General features: G+C 34.0%; 1 protein-coding gene across 1 annotated transcript; it reads right to left on the bottom strand.

Moving 5' to 3' along the window:
- Positions 1–473: 473 nt before the first annotated feature.
- On the bottom strand, positions 474–9,337 carry LOC112512590 (UDP-galactose/UDP-glucose transporter 5). The gene is made up of 11 exons (XM_025118638.1): positions 8,920–9,337; positions 6,311–6,424; positions 6,126–6,218; positions 5,938–6,003; positions 5,185–5,283; positions 4,328–4,407; positions 3,215–3,327; positions 2,091–2,179; positions 1,782–1,868; positions 1,459–1,527; positions 474–868 (listed from the first exon to the last, which is right to left on the bottom strand). Exons 1-11 carry the CDS (start codon positions 9,022–9,024, stop codon positions 749–751), a joined length of 1,035 nt encoding a protein of 344 aa, XP_024974406.1. The 5' UTR covers positions 9,025–9,337; the 3' UTR covers positions 474–748.
- Between the last annotated feature and the right edge of the window lie 3,378 nt (positions 9,338–12,715).

The raw sequence follows: 12,715 nt of genomic DNA, 5'->3' as shown, positions 1-12,715 counted from the left end.
AGAAAGTTTTTTTTAACTTTTCTCATAAATTAATTATGTTTGATAAATTAGTCGACAAATTTAAAATGGTAAAAAATGACATTAAAATATTACTAAATTTTAATATCTACATAATATAATAGTCAAAACAAATCACTAATACATATCATCATAAGTAGGTTATAAAGTAGAGAGTTTTTCAACTATTTAGGTTTGATGAACTTTTCCTGCGTTCCATATCATATTTACACTTAATTCGAGTTTTGATTAACCGATCGGTTACACTCGATTTGGGTTTTGGTTGGACTAACCGGTTACACAATCGATTATAAATTGGGTCCGGTTTAAATTAACTTGAAGCAGATCCTAAGAGCACTCCAACAAGTACCCAAAATAAATTCATTGTGCACGGATTGTGTAATTATTACACTTTTTAAACAACTAAACGAGAATATATCCATGATCCAAACTTAAAAAAGGAACACCTTTTTTTTGGCAATTAAAGGAACTATATTTGATCACCTACTTAAAAATGACAAGGTGAAAGAGTTAAAAATAATAAACACCTTTTCAAGCCTCAAATTCCATATCTACTACTTGAACAGATAATAACCAGAGGCTGAACTTAAAATCTATATGCTCCAATTAAGAAAAAAACAGTCTTCCATTTGTAATATTTGCAAAAGATCCAAGCCGCGGATTCTGTCAATCGTCAACGATACGAGTGTCTATAATCTTTTACCAACACCCTAACGGAAAAAACACTGTGTTACGCGGTCACCTTCAATGGAACAATGACTTCTTCATCTGACTTGTGTATTGAAGGTAACGGTTTCTCGGGTTTGCTTTTCAAGAAACCCCTCGCATAAAGAGATCCGAAGACAATGACCTGCAGAAAGATGTTTGGAGACTTGTTTTGAGATTATTGAACGGAAAGAGAAACTACAGCAAAAATCGGGTTTATTGGCCGCCATATGCCTTAATAGACTGTTTTATAAGAGTAGAGGCTGTTTGGTTGGTTTCTATTTAAGTCATTTCTGGATAAAGCTGATTGTGTGGATTAATCCGTCTATATAGATTGGAAAGGTTCTTCGTAGATGGAAGGTGCCTGTTTTTTAATTGGGAGGGGAAAGTTCAGAAATTTTTTGGCTTTCTGCATAAAGCTCCACCCTACGAGATTACTGAATAAGCCACTTTCTATGTCACTAAGCCACTTTCTATATCACTAAACCTGTTTTTATATCACTTTTTCTAATCTCATATAAAAAGACTAATAGGAGGTTTATTTCAAAATTGGACTAAAAAATTGCTAGAACATTCAAAAGCATCCTATCAACTTATTATAACACTTTAACATAAGGCGCACAATTATTTGAACTATAAACTTAAATCTTATAAAACAGTTTATCAGTTTGATCGTCATATGAACTTGATTTCGTTGTAGTGAGAGATAGAGAGAGTATGTAAATCGATGCTTACAGCTCCAATGAATTGTTCCACGCTAAGGGGATGACCAAACCAAACGCACGATAGCAGGATGCTCACTAACTAGAAAATTCAAAATGAAGTTTTAGAAAAGAACATGATGTAATCAAGAGCTGGAGTTCATTTGAGAACAATAAATATTTTGAGGAGTGTGAGAACCAATGAATATTATGAATACTCATTGGTTCATAATTCATAATGAATATTCATCATGAATATTCATGACGAATATCAAGAATATTCAAGATATTCATTGGTACGCATGGTTCTCAAATGAACATGCCCCAGAAGGGGAAATAATCAAAAGTTCAGTTTACTTGTCTAGTGGTCATTATCGTGGCAAATGTAAGAGCTCCGAATGTGCGAATTGTGTACGATATGAAGAATTGACTGGCTGTTGCAACCTGCAATCGAACAAATAAGATATTGTGAGATGAACAAAACCAATACCACAAGAAATTTCCACATGTTGACTTCAGAAATCAAACCTAATGCTTTTAGAATTCGAATCTGTTACGGGTTTTTTGTTAATTTGAAACACCAACACAGAAGTTTCATTACAAGTTGCAAAGATGGTCTTTAAAATCCGAAATTTCTACTGTTACAAGACAGCAAAGATGACTTACAGTTGAAAGCAATGCAATGTCAAAGAAACAATCTTTGTGACGAGAAACAAAATCTATCGCCATGAGAAGATTGCCCTGCAAGATTAGACCTAACAAGAGAAGAAAAAATAATTTGAAATGATGTCGTAAACAACACAATTAATTCCCGAAAAAGAACAATCCAAACGTAAAAACACGTTAGGCAGGCATTGGGCTACAGTCTTTTTCTTATTTCTTTTTCAAGTAATCTTCAATTATTTTATGCTTGTTATTCAAGAGTTCATGATTCTCTAGTTATATAGTTTACTTGCCTAATTTAAAGCTCCCAAAATGACCGTTATCTCGTCCAGACTAAGGATAGAAGCCAGATCAAGTGACAACGTTGTTTTCATTTAAATTTTTTTTTCATAAACACTTCCATTTTAAACTTTTTTATAAAGTTTCATTTACCAAACGATCCAATGTATCCCACCTAGAGTGGGGTACGGGGAGAATAAGATGCACGCAGACCTAACTTCTACCCGAAAGAGTAGAGCGGCTATTTCCTTGATGTATGTGTGTATTAGGGCCCATTTGGTTTGACGTGGAAGGATTTGAAATCTTTGGTTTGTGGGATTTGGAACGGCATGGAATTGAATTCTATTCTTTATAAATAATTTATATTAATCAAACTATTAAAATAAATAAATCACCTTTCTATTAATTGATTATTACAAAACAAGTGTTTTTAAGAATATTGTAGAACATCATTACAAACAAATCCCACGAAATAGCAACTACTCCCATGGGATTTTTAAATCTCATATTTGTGGGATTTGAATTCCGGACTTTCCTTTAAACCAAACACGGGATTGGAATGGAATCCAATTCCAAACCCCGTGATGGAATGGTTTTTGAGGGATTTGGATCCCATGGGATTTCAATGAAATCCCGGGATTTCAAATCCATGAAATCCTTCAAACCCAACATCAACATGGGAGTGGATCGGAATTCAATTACAAATCCTTCCGAATCCATTTCAATCCTACAAACCAAACGGGACCACTGTTTCCTATTTTGACAGCATAAAGTAAATATCGAGTGTGCATATGCTATTTTTACAACTTTCAGACCTGAGTAATCAGTTTCCAGTAAAAGATACTTACCAGTCAAGCTGAGTATGCAAGAACAGAGAGTAGTGTAGAAAATCTGATTGTAAATTCCCATATCATATCCTTTAAATAATTTATCCTGAAATGTGCTAGTGAAACCATCAAATCTGAAAAATAAGAACAAGAAGTCAATGTATAGTTGGCCCAATCGATCCTAATGTTACCCGAAGACTAATATGTTATGCAAAGATAACGACAAATATTATAATACAAAACCTACACAAGGGAAAACGGATGACTTCAGGTCATAAAAACTAGGAAATGCAGAAAGGTCCAGTTTTTAATCACGAGTGATTTTAGAATACTATTATTAGTTATTTATCCTTACCCTCTTTAGCACCGACCAAGATTTTAGGAATATTTTTGCACCCACAACTTCTATGTTGTAATGTTGGTTTAGAATTTCATGTAACTTTAGATTTTACAAAACAATTAAAGTTTTGCTAGTCTTTTAGGATGAGAAATTCTTTGATCAACCCTTCAAACTAGAGATGCACAAGGTCCAGGCTTTTTCAGGCCTGGGCTCGAGCCTTCCAAACCCATTTTCAGTGGGTGAAAAAAGGCCCAGGCTTTTTTAGGCCCAAGGGCGGAGCTTCTGGGGTTTGAAAAAGGGTCCTCTAACGGGCTTTTTCAGGCTTAACCGGGCTTTTTCAAGCCAGGCCTGGCCTAGAACGGGCTTTGGCTCACTAGGCCCAAGCTTTTTCAGGCCAAACCTAGGCAGGCTTCGGGTTTGGCTTTTTGTGAATCTCTAATTCAAGCCATGACCATGTTTGGCAATCATAAGCTAGCTTATGTTTTTAGGCTTATTGAAAAGCCCATTTGCTTATCAATAAGCTAGCTTTTTAAAAGGCTACTTCAAGTAGAGTTTCAAGGCTTTTTTCCAATTATGCCCCTTGTATTTTTCCCATTAATTTTTCAACATGTCATTTGAGGTCATTTTACATTATCATCTAGCTTATAAGCTAGTTTGCCTTGCATAGCCTATATCTTCATTCCTATCCCTTTCTCGTACGTCAACCTTGATTTTCACACTTAAAAAAATATAATACTCGATTGCATAATATAACTCAAGGACCCGTTAACTAGTTGGGAGTAACGTTAAAATACCCTAGATAACCAATCATCAAGGAGACACCCCACACCGTACTCTCCCTTCCATTGCGATAAGGAGTTAACTCCGTTGCCCCCTACGGTTGGAAACAAAAGAATTCATTAGCATACATTCTCCAAGATTTCCAAAAATGGCAAAGCAGAAGGGGCAAGTTCAATTACAATTAGGGCTGTAAACGAAACGAACAAACACGAACGGAGGCTTGTTCATGTTCGTTCGTTTAACTTAACCGAACAAACGAACGAACGAACACGAACGGTAAACGAACGGAAATCTTTGTGTTCGTGTTCGTTCGTTTAAAAATAAGGTGTGTTCGTGTTCGTTTATGTTCGTTTGTTAACATGCTAAACGAACGTAAGCGAACGAACATAAACGAACAGGCTAGACGAACAAGTTAAACGAACATAAATAAATATTATTTGATTTCAAAGTAAATAAATAAAAGATTATATATTAAATTTAATATATAAACAAACATAAACGAATGAATATAAACGAACATAAACAAACGGTAATGAACGAACGTTCACGAACATAAATGAACGAACGAGACTCTTGTTCATGTTCGTTCGTTTAACTAACGAACAAAAAAATTTGTTCATGTTCGTTCGTTTAACTAACGAACAAAAAAATTTGTTCACGAACTTCCCGCCGAACGGTTCGCTGAACGTTCGGTTCGTTTTCAGCCCTAATTACAATTCTAGGATTAAAGATCAATCTCGATAAAAAAACATCATCGTTCATCACTATGTGCTAAAATACTATATTTTCTATCAAAAACGTTTACGGAGTTTATAACAGAATGTGAAGTGAAATTATACTGATTGCAGAGGGGTAAGGGCGTAATATTTACCGGAAATAGAATAAATAATGAACACCCAAGGGTAACTAGTAAAGCCAGCAAATAGTCTGGCCCCTTGTACTTCTTTTGCATAATTAGGGTGCCCCAAATCTGCACTAAAAAAATTCATGTAAGAAATCACTTTGGTAAAAACTAATCTCTGAGAAATCATAAAGGTTAGGCCTTAGGGCCACTGGGGATTTTCCTGGCTGTTATTCTCCGGACCACAGATGCACAAGTCCTGATCTTTTTTGGGCCTGGGCCCGGGCCTCCCAAGCCCGATTTCAGTGAGCAAAAAGGATCACGGACTTTTTCAGGCTTTTGAAAGAAACTTGATCTGATCAGGCTTTTAGGACTGGCATAAGTCTGGGCTTTGAGCTTGCTAGAACCGGGCTTCAATCTGCGGGCTGTTTTGTGCATATCTATTTCGGACCCCATGGGATTATTCGACATGTGTACAAGCTAGCCAAAACACCCACGGTTACCAAAAAGAAGATAAGAATTAAAGAAAAGGAGACCAACGGAACCCATATGAACCATCCATCTATTTTAATCCAACGATTGTGAATAATAGCACGGTTACATTCTGCCAAAACCAAGTCCACGATTACAGATGAGGCTAGATTTTTTAGATCCAGCGGTTGATAGGGGTCCCTTGTTCTTTTCTTTCAAGTTCTCTCTTGAACCCCCGCTGGTCATCTACTCATCTGTAAAATATTTTCTTTTCTTTCGGAGGGTAATATTAATAACAACTATCAAACTTACCATTACTGGTATCATTTTGGCACACTTAGCCAGGGTCTGAACAGGAAAGCTAACATATTTAAGAGCCTGAAGATATGAAGATAAGACAAGAATATTAATATGCAGAATATTTTAGACATACAAAGCAAAAAAAAAAAAAAGAATTGTTGGTGATCGAAGTAGAAATACGATTGAGAAGAACATCTGACCTCATATTGACATGTTGTAGTTAGTATGTTAGATATTGATACAACACCGTACTTGTAAATGGGAGCAACAGGATCCAAGGCTTTTTTACTCGTCTGCCAATAGAAATAAATAATAGATCTTTTGTGATATTGATTTTGTGCTAATCTCTACTGATCAAATAATTGAATAACGAAACATCCCTTACCAGTAAAAAAACAGCAGATACTGCAGAGGTGGTAATACGGTTACAGAAAACAAGAAATAACGAATGTTTGAAGAATTCGTGGTTTGGGCCATAAGGAACTCTCATAATCTTCTCCTGCAGGTTAAAAGAAATTCATCATTTTTATTCACGAATAGACATAGACACGCAAGGGGTAAACCATCATCTTTTCAAAAGAATAATTGGTAACCGTGGGTGTCTGGGCCAGCTTGTGCACACCTTGACTATTCCCATGGGGCCCTGAAGATAACTATCAGAAAAATCCCCAGTGGTCCTGAAGAGACTTGAACTAACAACCAATGGGAAGGAGCCCAGGGTCTAGCCTCTATTTGCTAGTTGAGTTGGCCCTCTTTTCGATTCTATAGAACTATGTTACAGACACATGGTTAAACAAATAAAACGATGGCTAACAAAAGGGATATGAGGCAAACATCCTTATATAATTGATTTCAATAGTTGTTTTACTCATGTTTTGCCATCACGTAAAAAGAGGTTATGAACCTCGATGTTCCCTAAAACTGTAGAAACATGAACATCAACGCACTGCAATCTACTCTCAACATAAGGTATCAGCAGCCAATAAAGTATATACACGTTTCGATCTTGTAGTAATTGAAAATTGTATGTCACTGGATGAATGCTATGAAGTAGACTCTTTGAATGCATTAAACTTTTGAGTGACATCCGATACTTGGAAAACGCCATAAAGTTGGATACTTAGGTCTCAGAATTCATAGACATATGTGACTTATTCTTTCAAAAAAGGCACCTCTTATAAATGAAAATTTGAGTCATATACAAGATAGAAGGAGAAAACAGACCCCTGCTAAAGAAAATGAAAAGTACAACAAATGCTAGAAATTGAAGAAACTCATAAATGAATTGGTCGGATACACCAGTGAACTACTTGTATTTTTTAGCTAATAAAAACCTGTTTCATAGCCTTTTCCAAACAGACGAGAGTGAGGAACTAGACGAGATTGGACAGGACTGAGCACAGGTGATAGTGAGGCAGGCAGTGAAAGTGAAAGAATTCTCGAAGGGTCTAGAGTTTTAATTTGTCCCATCTTCCTCATTTTAATAAAAACGCATTTTTGTCCCATTAATGTTGTCCCAGTCTAATATTACGCCAAATGTGGGACAAGTTTTTATACTGTCATGTCCCATCTTGTCCCGCGTACCAAACGCACCCTTAAAGCTACTAGAGGTTTTCTTTGAGCTCCTCCTTCAAGTATAACTACTTAGTGAAGCCAGTTTGGTTGAATACATGTTAGAAAACAGTTACGGGAAGGTGATCATGATGCGGGGAATCTCTACAAATAAATAAAAGATCATCGAAATCAAATGGGTAGTCCGAAGTCACTATATGGAAAAAAGATCACCCACACTTGGCTTGTTTCTTGAATCACAAATCATATTTCAGAAGACTAAAAATTTGTGACCCTCTTACTTAAAGTCACCTCATATTATGAGCTATTAAGCAATAGAATGTCCACATCCAACTTGATCACCACAGTATATAGCAAAAAAGAGCATTGATCCCAGCCAAAAGAGTCCAAGAGGACAGTAAAGAACTCCATAAATCAAGAGAAGCTTCCAGAGACCACCAAAAAAACAAAAAACAAGAGGGATGGAACATCAAAAACTTCTAGAAAGCAACAAGGATTCTATGCTGTTCTATATCCATGTTTTTAAAGCAAAAACATCCGGTATTTAAGAGTGGTATCCAGCTGGTAATTCTTCTAGTCGTCATGCTATAAGATACTAAACATTCAACAATTCCAATTGATTGAGCAATGTGTATGTTTAGTTTATTGTTTTCTTAGTTTCATTAGGAATCCAATTCAAATAGCTTGGCCAACCACATTGGGACATAGATAGCATTTTCATAGCATAACTATAAACTCTGCTTCATTTTACAGTTTGTACACCATTTTCTCTAAAACAACTGACTAAGAGCTTCAACCATTCCCCCTCGGGTGTGTAGCTCAGTTGGCAAAGGGGCGGAGTGACTTTGCTCAAATACACAACAAGTTGAAGTTCAGACGAACCCCTCCGCTAACTTTGGCCGTTGTGTTAGCTCTGAAATGCCTCCTGGGGGAAGGTTCTATATGGTGCCGTTGCCGGTAATCAACTTTTTGCAAAAAAAGGGGGTTCATCAATTCAGAATTCTAGTTCATTTGGAGTTCTATAAGATGCAAAAAGAACTACAAAGAAAAATAAAGTAAACTAAATTACAATTATAAAAGAAAGATGCCAAGAAATCCAGAATCCTTCCACCTACACCCACTCCCCTTGAAAAAAGAAACTACTTTCCTTCAAGACATTATCAAATGAAATAAAACCCCCTTTTGCACCTTCAAATGCAGCCAATGCAAGCCATTTTCTTGCAGCTATTACATACAAAAATCAAAAACCCCTATTCAAAATCCTAAATATCAAAAGTTAGTCAGCGAATCAATGTCTGTATGTTCAGATGCTTTTACTTGAAACTAAACAAAATCAATCTCTAAGCTTCACCAACTCGATTCAATTTACAACAAATCCCCCAAATAACACAAATCATGTAATATTGGTTAAAATAAAATTACCTGTAAGACGCCATAAATAACGAGAGTAGACATAATTCCGACAACGGCGAAGGTACCCTTTAAGAACTTGTTCTCCTTCGCATCCACCGACGGTGGGTCAGTCATACTACCGTCGATTTACAAAAACCTCCACCACCGCCGCTCTTTGAGTGCAGTATTTATCTATATCTATGACCAATTCAAATAGAGAAAAAGATTCTTTTGATAAACCCTAAAGATCAGTCAAAAAGCACAAGCATCAAATGAAGTACAACGTGGCGTAAGGGTTTATATAGACTCATGACGAGATCACCGATGAGAGCGTTTTCTCCGGCGATATTCTCTCCTTGTTTTCACCGGCGATTTTCTATTCGCCTTTTAAATTTTAGTTGTGTGGGAAAGCTGACTCCTTTTTTCTGTAAAATGATGGCAGGCACGCCTTTCCGTCAGTCTTACGCCTATTTAATTCATATTTGGTAGTAGACGTGTTTGAGATTGATTATGAAAATAAATTAGTTATATGACATCGATGATAAGTATTTTTAAGTTTTTGGATGAATAATTTATGTTAGTGTCAAATCGATAATAAGGAGTTTTTAAAGAAGTTAATTTTTTTTAACTAATAATAAGTTGATAAGGGCTTTTATAGAAAATCATAATATGTTTCAAATAAGCAATCCCAAACACCCCCTTACTACAAATTTGGTCCAAGTGGTTTATTAAAAATAAAGATATATATTTTTCGTTTTTACAAATTATAAAACAGTTATCGTAGTTTTAAAAAACGACCAGATTTGATCTCTTTAAAATTTTCCGATAAGCAAGTTGTTTTTTTATGTTTTTTAGCCAATCAAAAAACCACAGGAACCAACATCATAAAATTGATTTTGATTGAGTGGAAGATAGAAAAAATCGTAAATGTCACTCATTTAACGGAATTTCTAGCTGTTGTTAGAGGAGGAATCAGATCCCGACATTTTACAAAAGGCCATAATGACAATTTTGTAATTTCGAAACTGAAAGAACAAATGTTGTTTATGACAAACCACAGGGACCAAGCTTGTAGTTTACTCTTATTAGAACAAATAAAACAAAAATCTAATTTTTTTGGTATAATTATCCAAATAACTTATGGTATAATAAATGCATTTACGGGTCGATACCGGAATTTCTTGGTTTGTCGTTTGGATCGGAATTCGAATAAGTTTGAACGAGAAAACGAATCAAATTCACATAATTTGTACTAAATACCTTCAATCGAGTTATCTAATATTTGAAAAGAAATAATAATTTTAGCGGGATTATATTGAACGGAACATGTGAACAAGTATTATTCATATAGTGTTATTTTATAAATAAAACGTCAATAAACTCATTGTGTGTGGAAAAACCCCACAAAGATATATGTTTATACACGAAACACACACTCATATGCATACACGAAAACAAAGACATGTGAAACAATACGAATCATAACTTTAAATCAAACTCATTAAATATGCTTGTTTTATTTTCACGAGTTCAGTTTTCCCATATGAACTATGGCGTTTCATCTATGAAACTGGTTTTCACAGATGATATTTCATCTATAAAATAATATATGAAATTGGTTTTCATGATTTCTAACTTTTAAGCAGTTTATATATGATTTACGATATTTTAAATTTGAATCCAAATATTTAAAAGTAAAAGATTTATATTTTCAAACTAAAAAACAAGTTGTTTTCGTACATTCCTTGGTGGATGATATTTTCTGCCACAATAACAGTCGAAATAAATGATACACATTTAAACCATGTATGTATGTTTTTGATATAGTTTAGGTACTCATAAATATGATAAAAATGTTAGAACAAATATTTTTTTTAAGGAAATTAATTAAAATGCCTATTTTTATCGACTGGTTTTAGTTCTTAATAATTTTTTAACAAGGTTTATCAAAATAGCCTAAGGTCTGCAATATTAAATATTTCCGGACCAGGTAAAAAATGAAATTTTTTATGGACTTGGGTGAAAAATGTAAATTTTTTTGCAGACAAAGATAGAAAGTGTAAAAACATTTGTTTTTTAGCCGGGTCCACAATTACAAACATGAGTTTTAAAACTTATAGCTATTTTAACAAACTTTGAGAGAATATGACTAAAATATAAAAACAACCTTAAAAATTGGTTATTTTAATAAATCTTCCCTTTTTTTTATTAGTAGATATAAAATTTAATTTAAAAATATTAGAAAGTGCTACATTAAGTGTACATCTAGACATAACATATTGTATTTGATATGTATATTCCATTTATAATGACACATTAATAATAAAACACACACACACATATGAAGTTATTAGTAAATGTATATTGGAATACTGAGTTGGGTTCATGTGACACCAACCTATTTTTTGCGAGATCCATAAGACTATATCTTTACACTTGAAACTTCACAAACAAAACACCATGAAGGTAAAATAAATTGAATCTTCACATAAAGAACATTGTGAATGTTACATTCACAATGTTTTGCTGTAAAATTTCAAGTATAAAAAAGTGGTCTCATAGGTCTCACAAAAACAACTTATTTTCTTGTGATCACGAGTCTTGGAATGCTTATACAAATCTAATGATAGCAAATGAACTAAAAACACATTAGACACAAGGTTCAAAAAGACGTGTGACGTGATGATGAGATCAAGCTTTAAGCCTTATATGTGTCTTGCGTCATATCGTGTCATGACGCACGCCATGGCACGCCTTTTTGAACACTGACATTAACATCTAATAGTTGTACTACAAAAGTTTATTTTGTTATAATATTTTGGAAGTTGTGTAATACAGTAATAACAGGTAACATAAAATTATAAATACTTAAAAGATTTTATAATGTTATTTTCTAAAAAGATCTTTAATATTATGTAACATACTTGGAGACATTGCAAGTCTTAAAATAAATGGTTTGTCGAAAAAACCATTTTTTGTTTTTATATATTCAAAATTATAAGAAGCATTGTTTGAAAAACGCTCAGAATTAGTCCCTATCTCTAACGACAGTTCAAATACTCCGTTAAATGGGAGATATTTTTGTCTTTTTGTTAAAAAATTTGTCTTTTATCCAATCAAAATCAATTATATGATTCTCGTACCTGTGGGTTTTTCATTGGGTAAAAGACAAAAATATAATAGAAGGATGAATTTGTTCTTCATTTAACAGAATTTTGTAACAACCATTAAAGAGAAGACCAAACCTGAACGTTTTGATAAATCACAAGTACCAAATTTGTAGTTTACTCTAAAAAAACAAAACCATATATAAATAAATCTTAAGCTTATTGGGTTAGGAATCAGAGTAGGAGATGTTGGGTTGGGCTTTAGAAAGTCCACCTGATTTCTTGGTCAAACGTTTACTGGATAAGTATTTACCGGTAAAATTCAATATTATCATTTACTTATCAATTAAGATATTATTCCACCAAAAATGTATCATATGCAAAATTTTACCCGATAAGCGCTAACCATGGTAAGAGTCATCGTCATCACTTACCGGATAAGATTATGGGAAAAGTATAATAAAAACCAATGAACTTTCTTGTTTAGAATGATTAAGTCCTTGAACTTTTTTTTGGAACAAATAAGTCATTGGACATTCCAAAACATGTTAAATAAGTCATTGGACAATTTTTTAGAACAAATAAGTCCTTGAACATTCCAAAATATGTTAAATAAGTCCTTGGACATTTCAAAAAATGTCAAATAAGTCATTGGACAATTTTTGGAACAAATAAGTCATTGAACAATCCAAAACATGTTAAATAACTTCTTGAACTTT

The sequence above is a fragment of the Cynara cardunculus genome (genome assembly GCF_001531365.2).
Source record: "Cynara cardunculus var. scolymus isolate 2C chromosome LG 5, CcrdV1, whole genome shotgun sequence".
In the NCBI taxonomy this organism is placed as follows: Eukaryota; Viridiplantae; Streptophyta; class Magnoliopsida; order Asterales; family Asteraceae; genus Cynara; species Cynara cardunculus.
This window is presented reverse-complemented; position numbering and strand designations above follow the sequence as displayed.